This window comes from Equus przewalskii, chromosome 8 (genome assembly GCF_037783145.1).
Source record: "Equus przewalskii isolate Varuska chromosome 8, EquPr2, whole genome shotgun sequence".
Lineage (NCBI taxonomy): Eukaryota > Metazoa > Chordata > Mammalia > Perissodactyla > Equidae > Equus > Equus przewalskii.
The window spans coordinates 45334956-45356222 of NC_091838.1; the positions used below are offsets into that span (position 1 = coordinate 45334956).

Sequence of the window (21267 nt, forward strand, 5' to 3'; positions counted from 1 at the left end):
GGATAGGAGGCTTATTGTTTCATGGTATCAGGCATTTATGGGGAGTTGTTGGTGACTTATGGAATACCAGTAGTTATGAGAGCTATATAAAGTCCAAGAGTTACTGGAAAATTGGGAAATCTGCATAGACCAGAGAGAACAGCTGCAGTTATAGTTGTTATGTGAGTTGATCTTGCAAAGAAGAATGTAAAATTGGCACAGATTGGAGCATAGGACCACCTTTGGCTTGCTGATGTTTCAGAGCCTATGAAATGGAAACTGAGTGTTACAGCTTTCAATCACTGATTGAGGACTTGAGACTTTGTATTTGTTTGAAAGGAAGGATTGTTTCACCTTTCATTTGGAAAGCTGTATCAATAGTGTTTCCAGTTGATCTCAAAGGAATTGCCTTGAACTTTTTCGTAGTTTTTTAACCACTTAATTCCTCACCTTTTAGCAGTTAGATAAATTTAAACGACTCAATGTAGTCATTTACTTGAGTAAAATGGAGGTGCTATGTACATGACTATGATGGAGAGTTTCCTCAAGGGATTGGTTAAATGCAGTTTCGCAGATGTAAGCCTTGTGAGCTGCCAGTTGACGAGATAGCAGACTGTGGGATCGGAGCTGCAAGATGATTCACTTGGTGCAAGGCTTACATAGAAAGGTGAGGCTGAACTCAGGAAATTAGAAAAAGTAATATGAACCAAGAAATAGCATATAAGAATTGACAAGTGAAATTAGGTGATACTGGAAAGTAGAATTAAACAAAGTTTTACTTTCCTGATGTGGTTGTGGCTCTAAGTCCAAATTCCTTTCTGGAGTTTCTTACCTTTTCTTTATGCACTGCCTCCTCTCTCCCACCACATATGTATTCACACGGAGAGGGATTGGGGGCAACATTAAAGTGGCAGAACAGCGCAGAAGAAAGAAAACCAAGTCAAGAGTGAGGAGTCTTGGCTTTGGCGTTAGCTGTCTGACTTTAACAAGTTGCTTAAGACATGGCAGATTAAATTTGGATTAATTAGGAATTTAATCAGCTGAAAGACAGCTTTCGTTTTTAATTTTTCTGCCATTAATCTTTGGGGAGCCTACAAATTCGGTTTTAGAATATTAATGGTCTCTTTCCAACTGCATATCCCTGATCGTTTTTAATAAATGCAGGTAAAGTCATATTATAGAAACTTTGAACATTCATATTGTTTTCTTGACTATAGCTCTGCTACAACTAGTAAACAATTTGGTGGAAGCACATTCTGGCAGAACTGGAAATAAAGCAATTGACACTAGTACATTGATTTACTAACTTACTGTGTTGAATATGAGGAGAATAAGCAAGTGAAAAGAAGTAGTAGGATCCAGAAAGTTTATGTTTTTTTGAAAACCCCCGAAATGTGATTCTGATTAAAAGCCAGATTTGAGATTCCCAGACTTAATTCTACTCATGAACACCTCTAGGTACTGTCATTTTATTGTAGGAAGGTTAGGAAAGCTAAGGTAGCCTTTTTAAGCTGTGACAGTAGGTTGGTAAAGCTTTTTAATCCCAGAATGGTAGAGCCCTTAGATTATAGAATTATAGGAGACATTAGATATTATTTAATACAGAGACCGAGAAACTATGGTCCATGGACCAAATCTGGTGCTCCACCTGTATTTGTAAATAAAGTTTTATTAGAATGCAGCCACACTCATTCATTTATGTATTACCTGTGGCTGCTTTTATGATGCAATAGCGGAATTTTGTAGTTGCAACAGAGACTCTGTGGCCTACAAAGCCCAAAATATTTTCTATCTTGTCCTTTAATGGAAAAGTTTGCTGACTTTTAAAATAGGTCAGACCTATCATTTTATAGATATAGAAATAAGACTCAGATGATGAGTGAAATATTTGAGATTACATGGCTAATTGGTGGTCAGAGTGCAGAGACTTTACTTCTCCTTTTTCCTGCTTCCATTCCATTGTTTTTTGTTGGAGGGACTGATACCTGGGTGAGATAGGAAAATACATTTATGCTACAGAATTTTGTTTATGAGTTTATTATATTATTATATTACAAATCACAGTTATTAGGGGCAGTACTCCATCAAGTCTTAAATAACATGGCTCTCCAAAAACCTTTTTAATTCAGGTCAGGGGGTAGCATTTGATTGTAGTATATTCTGTTTCCTGAGTACAAATCTTTGGTTTGATCTGCCAGGCAGTTTGATAACAAGATTCTTTTTTGTTGCTTGTACAGCCAAATGGACGGACTGTTGAAGTGGCTGAGGAGGAAGTTGTCCGACCTCCTCGAAGTGTAACAGCAAAGCAGCCATTAGAGACAGACAAGAAAAATGAAAAGGTAAGTTTGGAACATATGAAATTATATGCAAGGTTCTTAATGAAGAGAGTGGCATATAAAAAATGATGCTTTTCCGTTTCACGAAATTGTACATATAACCCCCATTTAAGGAATACTGATCATCTGAATTTATTGTAGCAGATGTGTGGGTGATAAAGGTTTAAGTAGGTGGGTTTTTTTGTTATTTTAGAAGGAAAGATATATCACCAAGTATTTTAAATATTGCTGTGGCATTGTTAAATCTTCATTATGCCAGAAACAATTTATACGTGATTTGAAAATCTTTTACGTGAGTAAGTTTCCAGATATGTAACATACTTATTTAAAAATAGAATTGTGTTCCTTTGTTAATAGTGCACTTCTGGCATTAAAAAAATAGATTTCTCTTGTGATGGAGACATAATTGTCTACTTATTAGACACTGTTGGACTTGATTTAACAAAAGAATATGTTTTATACTATTATTAAAAGGTTTGGATATGAATTCTTAAGTTTTCAAATAAGACAATCTGTCATCCTCCATAAATGGTACATTCCTGGGATTTTATTCATTTTTCTAGTTGCCAGTGTTAGAACTGACCCATTTTTTACTTGACTTAATTTAGTTTGGAAGTAGGCAAAATGAACAAGAAACTGTTAACAGTAGTTTCTCCTGTTGTGAGTGAAAGACTTTTCATTTCATTCCTTTTGGTACATTATTCTCCCCCACCTCCACCCTTTTTTAACCCTATGCGTGTATAACTCCTTTTCAGGAAAAACAAATAAAAAATAACCACAGGTAGGTAAGTGTTTTCTAGGAACCAGGGTGCAGCAGTTCCAGCCCCATAGAATAGTGGTGTGAAATGGTTGCTACGGTTTCTTAATACTTGCAATTTCAAAATATCTTTGAGGAATTGGTGAGTTCATTATCCCCCTATAACCCAGTAAAATTGGTCTAGACCAAGACAGCTGCAGGTAGGATGGCTTCAAATGAAGGATAGTTATGGGAAAGAATCAAATTTCTGTCTGACTTGCCTTTGGCAGAAAAATAAATAGTAAATGACTTGTATTAACAGATAAGCATATAATTTAGGGATTGTGAATTTATATCATGAATAGTTTATATGCATAATACAGATTTGTACGTCTCCTATATGGTGTTTCCTTGTTTCTGAGCTTCCTCTCTACTACTGAGCATTTTATAGGCACTCCTGTTTCCACTCCCTGAATTATCCTGAAAAATTTGTGGTTGGAGTAATTAACAAACTACCTCTGATTGACGAATCATATATAGATTGGCGGTATCAGGATGTAAAACCACAGTTTAAAATTTGTAATCATTCTGAATTTTTTTATGATAGGAAATAATTATAATAGTTGACATTTAAATATGGCAGGCATTGCAAGGTGAGGTACATGTTTAAGTATGAATACCTTTACATATATCTAGTAGGGACTATTTATTGGGCACTTACTAAGTGTACTTTTAAGTCTTTATATGTATATATGTTACTTTATCCTCAAAAGAGCACTGAGGAGGTGGTGTTATACATACTATCTTACAAATGATAAACCTGTGGCTTAAGTTACCTAAGCTATTAAAAGTACAGTCACTTCTAATTCAGACCCATCTGATTGCAAAGTCTGTGCTTTTTACTGCTCTATATTATTTCTGATTCTTTTAAGAACTCTGCCAGGCAGAGACTAATAGCCCCATTTTACAGCTAAGGGCTCTGAAGCATAGAGGGATTTTGTAATTTCACTAATCCCCTACAGTTTCTGAACTAGGATTTGAACTCAGCTCATTCTGATGCCGAAGCCCGTGTACTTTTTAATCGCTTGGCAGTACCGGCTCCTTTCAGTTGCTGTGGCTTTTTCAGTATGAAGCTTGTACCTCTGGTCTGTTGTCTATTTGATTTGACTTTTTGCATAAAAATAATGCTATAACTCATGGCTAGTGTTTCTTTTTGCCATCTTGTGTCTTGAATTTATGCTTTTTTAGCTTGGTTCAGTTTAAGTGACTTATTTCAGTTCATTTTCTGTGCTATTGCACTGTGTGTGTGTGTGTGCGTGCCGCGTGTGTGTGTGTGTGTGTGTGTGTGTGTTTTTAAAGATTGGCACCTGAGCTAATATCAGTTGCCAATCTTCTTCTTTTTTTTCCCCCCTTCCCTTCTTCTTCTTCTCCTCCCCAAAGCCCCCCCAGTACATAGTTGTATATTCTAGTTGTAGGTCCTTCTGGTTGTGCTCTGTGAGATGCCGCCTCAGCGTGGCCTGATGAGCAGTGCCATGTCCACGCCCAGGATCCGAACTGGAGAAACCCTGGGCCACCGAAGTGGAGCGCACGAACTTAACCACTCGGTCACAGGGCCGGCCCCTTGTGTGTGTTTTTGTGTGGGTTAAATATGTGATGTTTTCTTAGACTTACTATCTTTCTTTGTGAGCAAACATATCTTAGATCTACTTATGCACCTTAATATACATTGTTGTATATTCGTTTTCCTCTCACAGCCACTTGGGCACTTTGAGAAATCCAATTTGCCTGTAGAGTAATTGCACTATAAGCTGTGATACTGAATACCTTCCCTTGTCATTGAGTAAGCCTTATAGATAAACCTTTGTCTAAAAACTGTGTATGACAGGAGTTATAGATCTTGGGTCTATAAAGCAGGTTAAACTACCATAATTTTTTAGGTCTTTTTTTGGATATGAAGGTCAATGTTTCATTGATGATAGTCTCTAGTAGAGGACACATAGGACCATTAGTCAGGCTGAATGCATTGTGCTACTAGATGCTGAAGGGAATAAAGAGAAATGTAAGATATACTTGTCCTCAGAGAGATTACAGTCCAGTTAAGGAAAGGCAAGCACAAAAGAAGGCATCAGGTAACGTAAGGCATTGAGTGCCAGGTATTCAGAGGAGAAAGGTTATCCTATTTTGGTAGCCAGAAAAGATTGACTTAATTGGACTGTTAAGGATAGGGATAGTATTTCAGTAAGTAGAAGTAGGAAGGCCAGTTTTGGCAAGGGAGAGAAAAAAATGAACACAGTCGGACATTATTCAGCTGAAACAAAAGAAAATATTCAGACATAGTCAAGGGAAAACTCTAGACAAGTTTGACTGGTCATGGTGAAGTGAGAATGTGATAAAAACTTAGATATGTTCAGCTGGCAGCAACATTTATGATTAACAGGTCAGTCTTGCGTCTGTGATTGTAAGGGTCTGAATTAAGATAGAAGTGTGAAGATTGTTAGAAAAACAACAGAAGCAAAAATGTATAGAATTTGCTCATGATCAGCTCATTCAGGATGAAATCAGAGGTATCTTACAGAAATACTGATGTCATTCAGTATAAGTATTAATAAGCTCTTGGGTTTTTGTGATGCTACACAGTATATTTTCACATCTCTTAATCCTGATAAGCAATTCCAAGGGGGGGTATTAATCCTTTTTTTTTTTTATAAGAATTATGAAAAAATTTAGTGAATTGCCCAACATCACATAGCTAGTAAATAATGCTCCCTCAATTTCTCTGAGGCAGCAGTTCTCAAAGTGTGGTCCATGGACCCCAGGGACTATTTTGTTGGGTCCCAGAAGACAAAACTACTTTCATAATAATTAAGACATTATTTGCCTTTTTCACTGTGTTGTTACTTGCACTAATGGTGCGAAAGCAATAGTGAATAAAACTGCTGACTCCTTAGCACAACTCAAGGCAGTGAGATCAAACTACTCGTAGTCGTATTCTTCACTGTAATCCACTCACAGTAAAAAAAAAAAAATGCTACTTTCATTTGAGTGTCTTTGATGAAGCAGTAAAAATGATAATTATTAATTTTATTAAATCTTAACCTTTGAATACAAGCTTTTTAATTATTCTGTACGATGAAATGGAAAGTATGCTGTGTACTGAAGAACAGTGGTTGTCATGAGGAAAAACACTTGTACAATTGAATTGCAAGCTGGACTAGCCACTTATTTTATGTTACTCCATTTTTAGTTGAAAGAAAACTGTTAGACAAGCCATGGCTATTTAGACTTGGGTATTTCTAGACGTTTTCTCAAAAATAATCAAGATGATCCTGTCACTTCAAGGAAAACAACTGATATTTGTTGCAAATGATAAAGTGATGTGTTGCCAAGTGAAAATTAGAAATTTGGAAAATCTGCATCCACCACCATGAGCTAAACAACATGCCAGGATTTAGAGAACTTCTGGTGAGATCAGACGTGATATTAACAAATGTGATTTTTCTTTTTTCTTTTTTGCTGAGGAAGATTAGCCCTGAGTGAACATCTGTGCCAGTCTTCCTCCGCTTTATATGTGGGTCGCTGCCACAGCATGGCTGATGAGTGGTGTAGGTCTGTGCCTGGGATCAGAATCCGTGAACCTGGGCTGCCAAAGCACAGTATACCAAACTTAACCATGAAGCCATGGGGCTGGCCCTGTTATTTTTTTATGTTGTTTCATATTGATTTTTAATATTGTATATAATGGAATGTTTTAACATTTTGGAAGATCTATATAACTCAGTGAACCAGTGTTTTCCAAATGACCAATGGTTACATGTTACAAAATCAGGCAAGTGTAAAAGATTCATTCAAAGTGCAAGATAGACCAATGAATCTTAATGCAATAGAGTATAGAAGGTTCATTGATGCAGTCTCAGATTCCATGTTGCAACAATTTTAAGAAACTGCCACTTGACAAGTTTTGGTGTCGTATTTTTTCCTTCCTCCACCTAGAATCTTTCGTGACTTCCCATTGCTCTTACTCCATAATCTTGAACATGTTCTGAAGGCTGTGCCTGTGGCTCAAGTCTCTTCTTCTACCTCTTACCCTCTCTAACCTCCAGCCACGTTGGTTTTCTTTGTTTATTTTGAGATATACCATAAAATTCACTTCTTTTAAGTGTATGATTTTGGTATACTTACAGAAATGTACAGCTGTCACCACAATCTAATTTTAGAACATTTTCCTCTTCCCCAAAAGGACATCTTGTGCCCATTAGCCATTGTTCCCTATCCTCCTCTCCTCTCCTGTCCTTAGCCCCAGCCCCTGGCAACTACTCATCAAGATGGTGTAATATCAAAGAGTATCACAATTATCTGAAAAGACTTTTAAAATACTCCTCCCTTTTCTAATTACTTGTCTATGTGTATGTGGCTAGATTTTCTTCATATACTTCAATCAAATCATATCACAGAGAATTGAATACCAAAGCAGATATGCGAATCCACCTGTCTTTTGTGAAGCCAGACATTAAAGATATTTCCAAAATGTAAAACATGCCACTTTTTTCACTAAAATGTATTTTTTTGAAAATATAGTTTTTTATATAGGTATAATTATACAATATGTAATTAGTTTTATTTTGAAATAAATTAATACACATCTAAACAATTTCTTAGTTTAAATTTATAATATGGTAGATATTAATAGATATAACCCACATAAACAAAGGCTCTTTGACATCCTCAATATGTTTTAAGAGTATAGAAGAGTATCCTGTGACCAAGAAGTTTGAGAACCACTGCTCTAGGAGTGATCAGTGTTTAGAAGACTAAAGATAAAATTATTCCGAGGCAGCATAGGTTTTAAACAAACCTAAGCTATTGGAGCTCTTAGCAAAATAGAGAATACTGGCATGGTCATAGAGGTTATGTACATTTGTGTTTTACTTTCATAATACATCTTAGAAACTGTGGTTTAAAACCTGGGATTGGCAAACCAAGACCTACTGGCCATATCTGGCTCTCTGCCTATTTTTTAAAGTTTTATTGGAACACAGCCACACTTACTCATTTATTTATTGTCTATGGCTGCTTTTGCACTACAGCAGCAAAACTGAGTGGTTGAGACAGAGGCCTTATTGTCTGCAAAGCCTAAACTATTTACTATCTGCATCCTTTTTTGCTGAACTCCTATTTTAAACTCCTAATATAGTCTTTTGGATTCATTAAAATGTTTCATTATCTGGAGTGCTTTGATTTAGTTTGATTCTCTAGGTCTCGAACTCGAGTTTTCAGCCTCCCTTGTGTCGGAGTCTATAGCTTCATGCTTTCTTGGCTTCCCACCCAAGGAATTAGTTTTCAAGGTTCTCTTTAAGTTTGCCTTAAAGTAGTTTTTTGTAAAAGAGGAAATACCTTACCAGAGAACCCTCATGTCTGCTCCTTGACTTTTTTTGTCTAAACACCTAACAAATAGTGGAACTAAGACTCCTGCCCTAGCCCATCATTTTTCCACAATACAGTGATTGTATTAGGCAGGAAGTGGCTAGAGGAGATTGAAATACAGTGAAATGGTGAATTTGGTTTTAAACATGCTAAGATTGAGCTGAGAATGGGATCTTAAAGTGGAATTAATTCATTAGTCTATTAGAAATGTGAGAACTATACCTGGGAAGGAGTTCAGAACTAGATAAAAAGAGTTCTTAGAAAAAGTTTCTCGTAAATTTTTTAAGATTGCGATTTCATAGCCATGCTGCTTTTGTGGTGTACCATAACTTAAGAGCTCACACCAAACATATTTAAATAATTTAATGGCTTGGATGATGGATCAGGTGTACAAATATGATAGCTCAGAGGTTTGATCTGGGGGGACAGTGAGAGTTGGACAGACAGGGCTATATGTAATACAGTCTTGCCTTAGGCTCTTTCATTTGTTAACCAAATATTAAATATCGTTTATATGCAAGGTACTATTCTAGGTACTAGGAATACAACAGTTGGTAAAATGATTGATACAAGAGTCACTATTCTCGTGACGTTTAGTGGGGAAAGCAACTAAAAACAAACAAATATATTCTCTAATGTCAAGTGATAATTCTGTGGAAGAAAATAACTAAGTAAAGAGAAAGAGGTGAAGTTAAGTTGTGTTCACTTCCCTACACCTGCAACTCTACTCATCACTTCCATTCAGGAGAATGTATCAGAAGAGTAGTGAGTGAAATAATCTTGACTCATTTAAATTACACCCCTCCCCCCAAAGCAGGGGAAATCAATTGCAAGCCTTTCTACTTTTAAAAAGGTTTGTGAGACTTTTCTTCATTAATCTCATCCTGAAATTATGTCCCCAAGTTACTAAGATTAGGAACTGCTAGAATGGATAAAGTTAGAGAATTGTAATTAGTATGCCCTTTGAACCATCCATCCTTTGCCATTTAACCATGCCCAACTCATCTGTATGTTTGAGATAAATGAGAAAAATAAGTAAGGCCAGAGTGTGGAGCAATATAAAATAGGGACTTTCCATATTTGTTTAGGCAGAACCTGGATGAACCTGATATTGAAACAGTGGTTTCAGGCTTTTCAAGTGGCAGTTGCTAAAAGTTTCAAAATAAATTTCACTGACTAACAATTTTAATTTTAAGTACATTTTTAAACCACCGTTACCATTACAAAAAAAGAAAGGAATTTTGATACAACGGAAGTAGAAAGAACAACAATCTCAGAAAATAGATCAGTTTTGCCATGAGTTAGTGAAAAACCTTATATACCAGCCATTAGTCTGCAGACTGCAAAGCATCATAGTATCCATTTCTAACCTTTAGAAATACTCAGCATTCCTTTTTTTCATGCTCCATTTCCTTTATCACTCCTGACATTACCAGCAGAGACGTTAGATGATTATAGGGATAGACATATTAGAGATGTCATTTCACCAGAATTTTAAGGACCAGTACATTCCAGAATAGAGAATAAATTGAATAAGGATTACATTCAGAACCTGGCTACTTTCCTTGTTTGTAAATAGCTAATTTTAAAATGAAAATATCACTTAAAATTTGTACAGTATCCTTCTTATGACAGTTTTGATGCTATACGAATATTAGTTTATATTCCCTAAGTTGATCTTCTCAGCATGAATTGGGCACAGCTCTACCTACTTTGCAGTTCTTTAAAATAGCAAAATCTGCCAAGAGAGCAGTTAGCCCTTTGAGTAGATCTACTTTTGCTGCCAACATGTACATTTTGCCACTCTAAGTGATATCGCTTATTTTGGGGGTATTGTCTAATATTAGGACTATTCATTCATGTTAAGAAGTTAAAGGTAAAGGATGAGTTTAATTATGGAAATCATTGTTGTGTTTTCTTTGATAACTAGCTCATAATTTTTTCGTATTTTAGGTTCTGTGAATTTGAGAGCAAATTATGCGTAGTCCTAGAACTACTTCAGCATGTGCTTTTACGACCACAGGCTCCAAGTGGTGCACACAAGAAGATCCGTTGGGATGAAGGAATAAAATATTAGGCTTTCTTTTATACTGAGTTTTTTACCAAAAAGAAAAAACCCAACCAATTAACCTTTCTCATATTTTACATAGGGCTAGTCATTGGCACCCTCATTTGAAATGTTAGAGGGTAGTGAGACAGTATGTAGGAAGGATCCTGAGAAGAATGGGAAGCTACATTTGAAGAAGTAACCTAATTGATTCTTTGCTTATAGCATATTCTTACAGATTGCTATTTATGTTTGTTCAATTCCGTGGGTTGATTGTATTACCCAGTGTAAGCTAAACTAATCTCTAGTAAACAGACTGCAAAGAAGCTGCAGATTGCAGATGATAATAATGCAAGTAAACAGGTAGAAGAAGAGAGTGGACACTACTTTTCCTACTAAGAACTCTATCTTCCACATCATCATGAGGTTAAGATGATTTTTAACCAGATCTGATAAGAAATTGGTCCCCACAAAATTAAAATCATCAAGGAAGATTTTTAAAATAAGAATGCATTTCTACTTTTGGTAAGAAACTTTGGCCATTTATAATGTGCCTTGAGATTTTAGCTAATGATATTCTGAAATTATCCCAATTAGCACACTGTCTAAGCATTCAGAATATGAAGACCAACCTCTACAGTTTTTTTAGAGATGTTTATTTATGCAATAGTCAATATGACAGAATCTCACTAAATATAAATGCTTAGTAGCCTCTCTTGAGGTTTCTTGTTTAAAGGGAAAGACATACCATGGGGAAACACTTGTTCTTTCTGCCATGGTAAAATTAGCAAAACCAATATGATAGTCAACCAAAACATATTCCTTCGTCAGTATGTATTGTTGGACACAGTGTAAAAATGTTGCTGATAATTTAAGTAAATCAGTAGCAGAGTAAATTGCACAGTCTGGGAGGGAGAAAGTACAGATATTTCTATCATTACAGCTTAGGGAACTTGCTAGATTCTTTTTCAATAATGAAATGTATAAAGAACTATTTTTGTGAGCAACTAAAGATGATACCCACAAAGATATATTCTCAACAGTAGATCACTTATTTGATTTAAAAATTTTTTGTGGAAAAACTGAATAAAAACCACTAACGGAGGGGCACTTTGACTGGAATTAAACCCAAAACATAAAATTTGGGGGGTAGAGAGATAAAGTTATAGAGATAGCACCACACATGAAATTCATTCACTACTTTATTTCTAGAAAACTATGATGTCATAAGAGGTTTAAAGCCAGACTGCAAATTGAAAAACCAAACCTTTAGATTATATAGTAAGGGTGAAGTGGTAGTCATCATCTTTTATTCTGCAAAGAAGAGCCATTGATTATATTGTGGCAAAATACTTGTATAAAGCCAACCAGCTTAAAAAGTGAGCCACAGATTTCTTTTTTTTAAATAAAAATCAAGTGTTTAAATATATTGATCTCGTTTATAACGACAAATGGTTGTCTACTTAGCAGGTACTTTTGGAAAAAATTTATACTTAATTTGTCCCTTGGGTGTTAAGGAAAGTTTAACAAGGTATCAGAAAGTAGTAGGTGGTTTTTTAAAGAAACTTATGCAATGAGGAGTGTATTCTGAAAAGTTTACATCATTAGGTGCTTTTATTGTTAAAAAGGATGTGTCTGTTGTGAAAATTCTCATATCTGCACAACTTAACAGCTTGAGAGCAGTTTTCTAACAGAAAAGTAACATAGCCCAGATTCTGGAGCATGGTGATATGGTATGGGATCAAATCCCAGCTCTGACACTTACTAATTATGTCATCTTGGGGTTGGTTAATCACTGTGTACCTCCCTTTTCTCACCTGTAAGGTGGAGTTAGTAGCATATGCCCCATAGAGTTATTTTGAGACTGAAATGATTTAATTAGAAAGAGCTGTGTAAGTGATAGCAATAAACCAGTTTTTAAAAACTTTCTAGGGACTGGCCTGGTGGTGTAGTAGTTAAGTTCACACACTCCATTTCAGCAGCCAGGATTCGCGGGTTCAGATCATGGGTGAGAACCTGTGCACTGCTCATCAAGCCGTGCTGTGGTGGCATCCCACATACAAAATAGAGGAAGATAGGCACAGATGTTAGCTCAGGGCCAATCTTCCTCACCAAAAGAAAAAAGAAAACTTTCTAAGTGTTTTTGGTGAATCCACTTGCTAAAAATACCCAAAAGAAAGTAGAACCTTTAGATTCAATTGCAGGAACAACTGAGTGATGTTGAGGAAGATTTAATTTTTTTTTCTTTTTTTTTTTTGAGGAAGATTAGCCCTGAGCTAACGTCTGCTGCCAATCCTCCTCTTTTCGCTGAGGAAGACTGGCCCTGAGCTAACATCCGTGCTCATCTTCCTCTACTTTATATGTGGGACGCCTGCCACAGTATGGCTTTCTGAGAGGTGCCATGTCTGCACCCAGGATCTGAACTGGTGAACCCCGGGCGGCCAAAGTGGAACGTGCAAACCCTAACCACTGCACCACTGGGCCGGCCCCCAGAAGATGAAATTTTAATAGAGTTAAATTTCACAAAAAATATTTAGAGGATGAGATTGAAAAATTAATGTCATAATTTGGCAAGCATGGCTAATGGTGTATGTCCTCCATTCGGATCACTTTACCTTTGTCTGATACGATAGTTTTAATACCAAATATTAAAATGAATGAATTTAGAAGATTATCAAAAACAGTGAAGCATATTCAGTCATATTGCTCTCACTAAAAATATTTATGTTCTACAAATGTATACACTATCAATAGTAGGGTATGTATAGATTTCATAAATAAGCATTTTGGAGTATATGCTCAATTTCTTCTCATAGAAGTGTAAGAACAAGCTTACTTAGCCCACTGCTTTGAGAGTGAGTAGCAAACCTCTCTACCTGGCGTACTTACTCAGGTGTTTAAGTGAGTTACCATGTCTTCCGTCCATGGATTGCCAGTGGAGTATTGGTGCTGCTTATTTGCATATTTGGTTAACTCCTTCTAGCGATATTTTAGAAATCTCTAAACTCTATTTCTTAGGCATCACAATTTCCTAAGGAACTATCAATCCATTGTATTTTGTATATATTCTTTAGCAGTTTTCAAAAGTAGTGATAGTAGATCTAATGATTATTTATCAAAGCTTTTTCATTGTCTAGATTTAGAACAGTAGAGCCATTTGCTATTCAAGATGCAAATATTATTTTGAGTCCCAAGCCACTAAGTATCTACTGTGTGTGTTTTCATTGTTCATTCTCTCTTAGGAGTGTTGTTTATTTTTATATGTGTGTGTGTGTGTATAAAGATTTTGTCTATGCACACACACGTGCATACATACATATATACATATATATTTAACATATAAGACTGACACAGATTTCTTCTAATGAGACTATTATAGTTTCAATTTTTTGTAGTATCTGTATTCTGTGCATTTGAAATAGAAGACAAAATGTGAAACTATAATGGAAGCCAATAGGAAAGGATTTACTTTATGAACAAATTTTTAGGATCACTTCTAATGCTTTAAGTGATGTCTGTTTCAAATAATGTTTGGAGGTTTTTGATTAAGGGTACTTTGCTTCATGCTACATCTGAGCCCCTGCTAATATGTAATGATAGACAGACCTCCTCAAGAGCAGATTTCTTTTCTTTTTTTTTTTTTGAGGAAGATTAGCCCTGAGGTAACATCCGCCACCAGTCCTCCTCTTTCGCTGAGGAAGACTGGCCCTGAGCTAACATCCATGCCCATCTTCCTCTACTTTATATGTGAGATGCCTGACACAGCATGGCTTGATGAGCAGTGTGTAGATATGTGCCTGGGATCCAAACCAGCGAACCTGGGCCTCTGAAGCGGAGCACGTGAACTTAACCGTTAGGCCACCTGGCCGGCCTCAAGAGCAGATTCTTTTTTTCCCCTTCCTCTTTGTATATCAGTGCCTATCATGAGTCATTCATATTAAGTGAAATAGAGATTCTATTGGGAATATAATGAAATATCTCTTATTCTCTTGCTTTCAAGAAGTTCATGTTATCATTAAAAAAAACTGTGAACACTTGCACAGTAAAACAGCATTGGAAATGTTACCAGGAAGTTTGTAAGAAATGGCCAAATTCATGGCAGTTTTAAATGTTTAATGAGTACAAGTCATTTCAGGCATTGAACGTCAGTAGGGGAGCAGATGGTTCAGGGTGCAAAGAAAATCACCCTCAGCACCCTGGCTGAAGCACTTTATTTTGAGAGAAAAATTCACAGCGCAGCTTGGACAAAGATGGGGAGTGTTTAGAGGTGACAGTCTTGTTGGAACCAATGGTTATCTATAAATAAAAGGATATAACATTGAGATTAATTTGTGGAAGACCTTACATGTCATATAAGGAAGTTATTAGACTTTATAGGTGGTAGGAAGTGTCTGGGAATTTTTTTAATGGGAAGGTATATTAATTGGACTTGTATAGATTTGTTGGAAGGTGAGCATTGGAGGAAAGCCACTGAAGATAAGAATTTCTCCTGATGTCTCATTTACATGTCTGTTTCTCCTATTAGATTATAGCACAGCTTCCATAAGTAGAAACTTTTATTCAGTTCTATATTCTGAGCTCCTAAAACAATGTTTGACATATGTAGATATTTGCTAAATCTTGATTGCATGAAGACCATTCAAGAGAGGCTAGTTTAATAATTCATCCAGCTCCGTAGTGGAGCTTGACCACAAATGGGTGGGGAAAGAACTATAGTAACAAGGGAACCAGAGATTTGTGTTCACAGTTTTCCTTCAAAAGTGTTAACTGTAGTGGAGCAGCTCAGAATAGCAGTATGTATGCATATTTATTTTAAAGCTTTTTGTAGTGTATTATGTTATGAAGTCTCATCTGAGTGAACATTATTTTTTGGTTAGTTTCTTTTAAAGGTAATAGTAAAATTAAACCAAGACAGAAGCCTAGATAACATTCCTTGTTTTTCCACAGATTTTAGTGATAAATCACAGTATATTTCAGTGTGAATGTAATTTCTATCCTTTTTCATAGTCTCCTTCCTTTAAAAACTCTTACGTACACTGCTTTGTAGTTAGCAGTCTGCTCTCACATCTTATTTAATCCTTAAAAGAACCTTATGTGAGGTTAGTAGGAATTTTTGTCTCATATGACATTTGGGGTAAGGGTTTAGTATGACTTAGCCCAAAATCACATAGCTAATACAAGATTAAATTTGTATTTGGACTTAAATGTAGAGAGACAGAATATCAGAGTATTTGCAAGGGCAGGCTCTGGAGTCAGAACTGGATTTTAATCCTGATTTTACCACTTAATAACCCTATGATGTAGGCAATTTATATAATAATCTCTTTATGGCCTCAGTTTCCTTATCTGTAAAATGGGGGTACCTGCTTCAGTTAATTTCTGTAGGTCTGCACTGTACTATATGGTGTCCACTCGTCCCATGTGGCTCTTTACTAGTCTTTTTCATACTATCTTATTAATAGTTTTTAATATTGATTAATTGATTACGTTTTGAAGTGGTAGTATTTTGGATGTATTGGGGTAAATAGATTATTAATGTTACCTATTCCTTTTAACTTTTTAACATGTGTCTGCTAGGAAATTTTAAATTACATATATGAGTTACATTGTGTTTCTATCGGCCAGTGCTTCTCTAGACCAGGGGTTGGCAAACTCTGGCTCCCAAATCCAGCCAGATGCCTATTTTTGTAAATAAAATTTTATTGGAAAACAGTCACGCTCATCCAATTATATACTGTGTATGCCTACTTTCATGCTACAGCGGCAGAGTTGTGTGGTTGCTACACATAGAACCTTATGGCCTGTAAAGCCTAAAATATTTACTATTTGGTCCTTCATAGGAAAAATTTGCTGACCCCTACTTTAGACTGTAATTCGCAGATGTTTATCTTTACTTAAAAGTGGATACAAGCAAGGGAGAGACAGACAAAAAGTAGATTAGTGGTGGGTGCCAGTGGGAAAAGGTAGTGGGAGGTGACTGCTAATGAGTACTGGGTTTCTTTTTGGGGATGCTGGAAATGTTCTGGATTTAGATAATGGTGATAGTTGTGTAATTTTGAATATACTCAAAACCACTGAATTATACTCGTAGGGTAAATATTATGGTATATGGGTGATATCCTGATTTTTTAAAGTGAATATGAGCGTGGTTTAGTAGATGTAATAGAGCAGTACATTAAACATGATACATGTTAATGATAATGAGAACATGCAAAGAAACAAATGCAAATCAACCATGGGAAACGTAAAAAAAAATCTTTGGTAGTTTTTTAATATGTTTCCATTGTCAAAGATAATTTTAATTGCCTTTAAGAGGTCATTCCATTTGATAATATTTGCAAGTAGTTTATTGATAGGAAAAGCAATTAGCTGTAATTTTTTACTTATTCAAACTGTCATTTACTACTTACCCATAAGAAAGACTTACTGTAAGGATCAATCTCTTTTTAATTGTTCACCTTAAGATAGTGCACAATAATACTTGCATAGCCAATCTCAATAAATAGTTAAATGAATGAATACAAAGTATAAATAAAATTGCTATTTTATGAACATTCTCTTCTGGAAGCACTTATCTAAATATAGAAATGGCTTTATGAAGTTTTTAGCGAGCTTTTGAAAGGAGAAAATAATGTTAGCAGAAGGAAGTTGGAAGGCCATTCCAAAATGTCCATATCTTATATGTGTGTGGGTATTTTTCTTTAATAAATTATTAAACATCTACCATATACAAGTCCTAGGTATTTTCACAGTGCTTTGAAACTCACAAAATATTACCTACTTTCTACAATTGACTCATTAATTTGTTATGCATAGGGTATGTCAGCAATCTGCTTTATGAAGTCCAAAACCAATAATCAGTACATCATTTTCCTCATGAACACTAGTTATGGGTTTTTGTTTTCTTGCTCTGGAAACACCGTATTATAGTACCTTAGTTATGATGTGAGTTAGAATAGCGTATCTAAGGGCACAGACTTTGGAGCCAGATAGACCTAGTTCCTAATTTGACTAGAATTTACTAACTTAATGTGACCCAGAATAGCCATGTAATATTTAACATCTGTAAGTCTCCATTTCCTCGTCTCTAAAATGGGAATAATACCTTCTCCAGTGAGTTTTTTAAAGGAATAAATAAGAAAATGAGTATAAAGTACTTTAGCACATAGAAACCACTCAATAAATGGTAACCTCATATTATTGCCATTTAATATGTTGTTTTTTAACCAAACATTATTTTTTTTAATTGTCAGCATCATACATTTCATTATGTATTTTACTGACTCCTACCTTTTCAAAAACATAATGAAATATTAAGTAACATTCTATTTTACTTTCAGTCAAAGAAAAATAAGAAGAAATCAAAGTCAGATGCTAAAGCAGTGCAAAACAGTTCACGCCATGATGGAAAGGAAGTTGATGAAGGTACTTGAGCAAGTGAAAGGACTATAGAAAAATTTAATCCTTTTTTATCAAGGTGCATTATATAAAGGCTGCATTTGTTTCGCTTAATCGTATATCTTGCTCTTCTTTTTAATAACTATAGATTTTAATGTACATATCTGTGACATTGTTAGGAAACACTTTTTTATCTAAATTATTTAAAGATCTAATAGTGCTTTTCCTGAAAGGAACCACCTTGAACTTTAGGGCCCAAGAGCTCAATGTCTTGAGCCATTGAAAAGCCATTTGTTTTTGTTTCCTAGAAGTATGGTTTGGGTTTCTTCCCCATTGTTCTTACATATACCATCTCTAGAAGGCTGTGTACAAAATTCCTGAATAAGCCATTTGTTGTTGTCACCTAATAAACCCATTTTTTAGTAATTATATATAACACTCTCCTATCAGTTCTATCAAGCAAGGTAAAAAGATATCTATCATTTTTTCTAAACCATAGATGGCAGATTTGATAAAAATTACCAGCATAAATAATGGCAATTAGCTGCCTAAAACACCGTAATGAAATTAGAGTACGTTCTTAGGGTGAATTACTATAATCAGCACCCTTGGTTTTTAGTTTAATATCTAAATTTATCATGTTATTTTGTGTGCCCCGCCCCATTTTCCCCCTCAAAACTACAACTTTTTTGTCTTCCCCTTACTGAATAACATTTTTTTTTCTGGGGCTATGTCAGGAGCCTGGGAAACTAAAATTAGTCACAGAGAGAAACGACAGCAGCGTAAACGTGATAAGGTGCAGACTGATTCTGGTTCATTGGATTCAACTATCCCTGGGATAGAAAATACCATCACAGTTTCCACCGAGCAACTTACAACTGCATCATTTCCTGTTGGTTCCAAGAAGAATAAAGGTATATTAGTGGAACATAATAAGAGTGATACATCAAATCCAACTCCTTTTAATCAGATATACAAAATATCATTATGTCGAAATCTGACTATTTTGAACTGCCTACATCATTGTGCTGATATACCCTTCTTCATGAGAGCATTGTGGACCACATATTGTTTTAGCTGATCCCAGCGCTGTTGTTACATACTGCCTAATGAATGGCTTATTAAATTAAAATTGCCTTTCTGCCTTGGGTCACATGAGAAAATGATGTTGCCTGTTTTTTCTCATGTGTATTGCTTTGCTCCAGCTCTCTTATATCTGTTTCTTATGGTGGACAATACACATAATTAAATAAGATTGTTTGTCACCATTCTGCATGTTGAGTGCTTTCATGCCAAGATGAAACAGTCATATTCTGAGTAGTGCAGGTTCTATCTGGATTTCTTACCACCCCAGCTTTTTGAGAATGCCGTAGATGTTTGATAAAGCTAGACCAGAACTTCACAGGTTATTGAGCTAATATTCTTCCCAACTGTTCGAAATGTTCAAACTAGGCCAATACTGATGGCTTCTAGGTAGCTGTTTACATTGCCATCATTTTTACCCTGGAGACATCCATCTGCAGAGTGATACTGTTCAACTTGCTTCAAGGCATTGACTTATCTTCCTTTACCCTTTTGTTAATTGCTTCCCAGCCCCCATTTCTTTCCAGATCACTTTCTTAGCCTTGTTACTTTTTACTTTGTTGCTTGATGACTTGGTAGAATTTATTGCTTTGGTACAGCAATGACTTCTACTTACCCATTTTCTCTGTCACATATTAGCCATGCTTTATGAGTTTCTGTTGGTGACCCTTTTTCACTGTCTTGTGCATGCCTTCCTTGCTAGCACAATCCTCTGTCATTCTGGTTTTTTGATATGTTGTTACCGTTATTTTTTTAGTGTCATAGAAATAGTATCTTTGTTATAACATATATTCTCACCTCTTGCCGTATTTCCTAAGTCCTGGTCCCAAATACTAGCAAAGTTCTTCTTAAGTTGATGTGTTTGCTTCCAGGATTATTGAAAAGGCAGCTGGTATTGTTGAGAGGTGGCAAAGTTGAATCCAATTACAGAGCCCAGTTTTCCAGTTCCTACTTAAAAGAATCTTGGTAACCATTGCAGAACAGCAGGCTACATATACTTGGGCGATTTTCCAGGTCCTTTATTGGCATTTTAGTTGACTAAGAATATGGTAACTAGAGAACTCAATTCCTAAGGACATGTTAAATATGTTGTAAGACTGACTGTTTTCTAGTGTAAGAATTTAGTACTTGAAGGAGCAATTTATTATTAGAAATAGTAGGTAAAAATTAATTTGTATATTACTCCTAATTTAATGTGCATAGTGGCCTATTTAGTATTAAATAAATTTTATTTCTATTTCAACCAGGTGATTCTCATCTAAATGTTCAAGTTAGCAACTTTAAGTCTGGAAAAGGAGATTCTACACTTCAGGGTGAGAGAAATTACGTGTAACTTAAATTGAAGGCCCATCAAAATAGAAACTTATGTACATGTCTCTTTCCTCACATGAATGACACAGAAGGGAAAAAAGACTTAAAAGTGATTTTTAACTACTAAAGTAACATAAACACAGTCCAGAGATTTTGGAAAATAGATAAAAGAAAAATCACTCCCACTTCTAACAGTTGTTGGTGTGTTCTAGTTGCTTGCCCATGTCCCCTATATGTAAAAATATTCTTTTAGTAATAGTTTATGTGCAATTTTGCTTCTTGCTTTCATCATTTAAGCCAACAGAGAAAAGAAGGGTTTTTTTTAGACTTGGGTTTAATATAGGCATATATGGGGTAAAAGACTTTACCACTGTTTATTAAGAAAAAAGCATGAATACTTATAATATTTTTAACTGCTTTCTTAACAAATATTTCACAGTAAATGGACATATCGTTATGCAGTGCTTCACAAATAGAAAATATATTTTATTTACTTGTTTATGATAAAGATTGAATTAAGTAGAGTGGTATACCTTACCTAAAAACTAAAGTGTTGTGGTAAAACATAAATTTAGGAATGAAAAAGCAGCTGCTTGTTTCAGGCTTATTCTTAACACTGTCGGCTTCCTTCATTCACATGGTTCTCAATCCTGGCTACGCATTACAATCATCTAGGAAGCTTAGAAAAACACACGTGTATGAAAAAAGATATATGTACTTATACACACACACACACCCCCATGTGTATTTGTGTGTGTGTATATATACACACATACACATACATATACATATGTACATATACCTGCGTACACATATATACACACATAGATGCTGATGCCTGGGCTCCACCCCTAGAGATTCAGATTATAATTGGCCTGGGCTGAGGCTCCAGTATCTATTTTTATTAAATTTTCCAGTTGATTTTAGTGTGCAGCTGGGTTTTAGAATCACTGTCT

The 21267-nt window shown here is 35.5% G+C and overlaps 1 protein-coding gene across 6 annotated transcripts in view; it reads left to right on the forward strand.

Moving 5' to 3' along the window:
* MTDH (metadherin) overlaps nucleotides 1–21267 on the forward strand; it is a 56219-nt gene that overhangs the window by 9252 nt on the left and 25700 nt on the right. For 3 of the 6 annotated variants that reach the window (XM_008535623.2, XM_008535625.2, XM_008535626.2), the window contains exons 2-5: nucleotides 2217–2318; nucleotides 17860–17944; nucleotides 18655–18831; nucleotides 20248–20313. In XM_008535623.2, coding sequence (XP_008533845.2) covers nucleotides 2217–2318; nucleotides 17860–17944; nucleotides 18655–18831; nucleotides 20248–20313 — 430 coding nt within the window. The remainder of the gene's footprint in view (nucleotides 1–2216; nucleotides 2319–17859; nucleotides 17945–18654; nucleotides 18832–20247; nucleotides 20314–21267) is intronic. The other 3 variants (XM_008535624.2, XM_070631806.1, XM_070631807.1) reach the window with 1 other exon arrangement.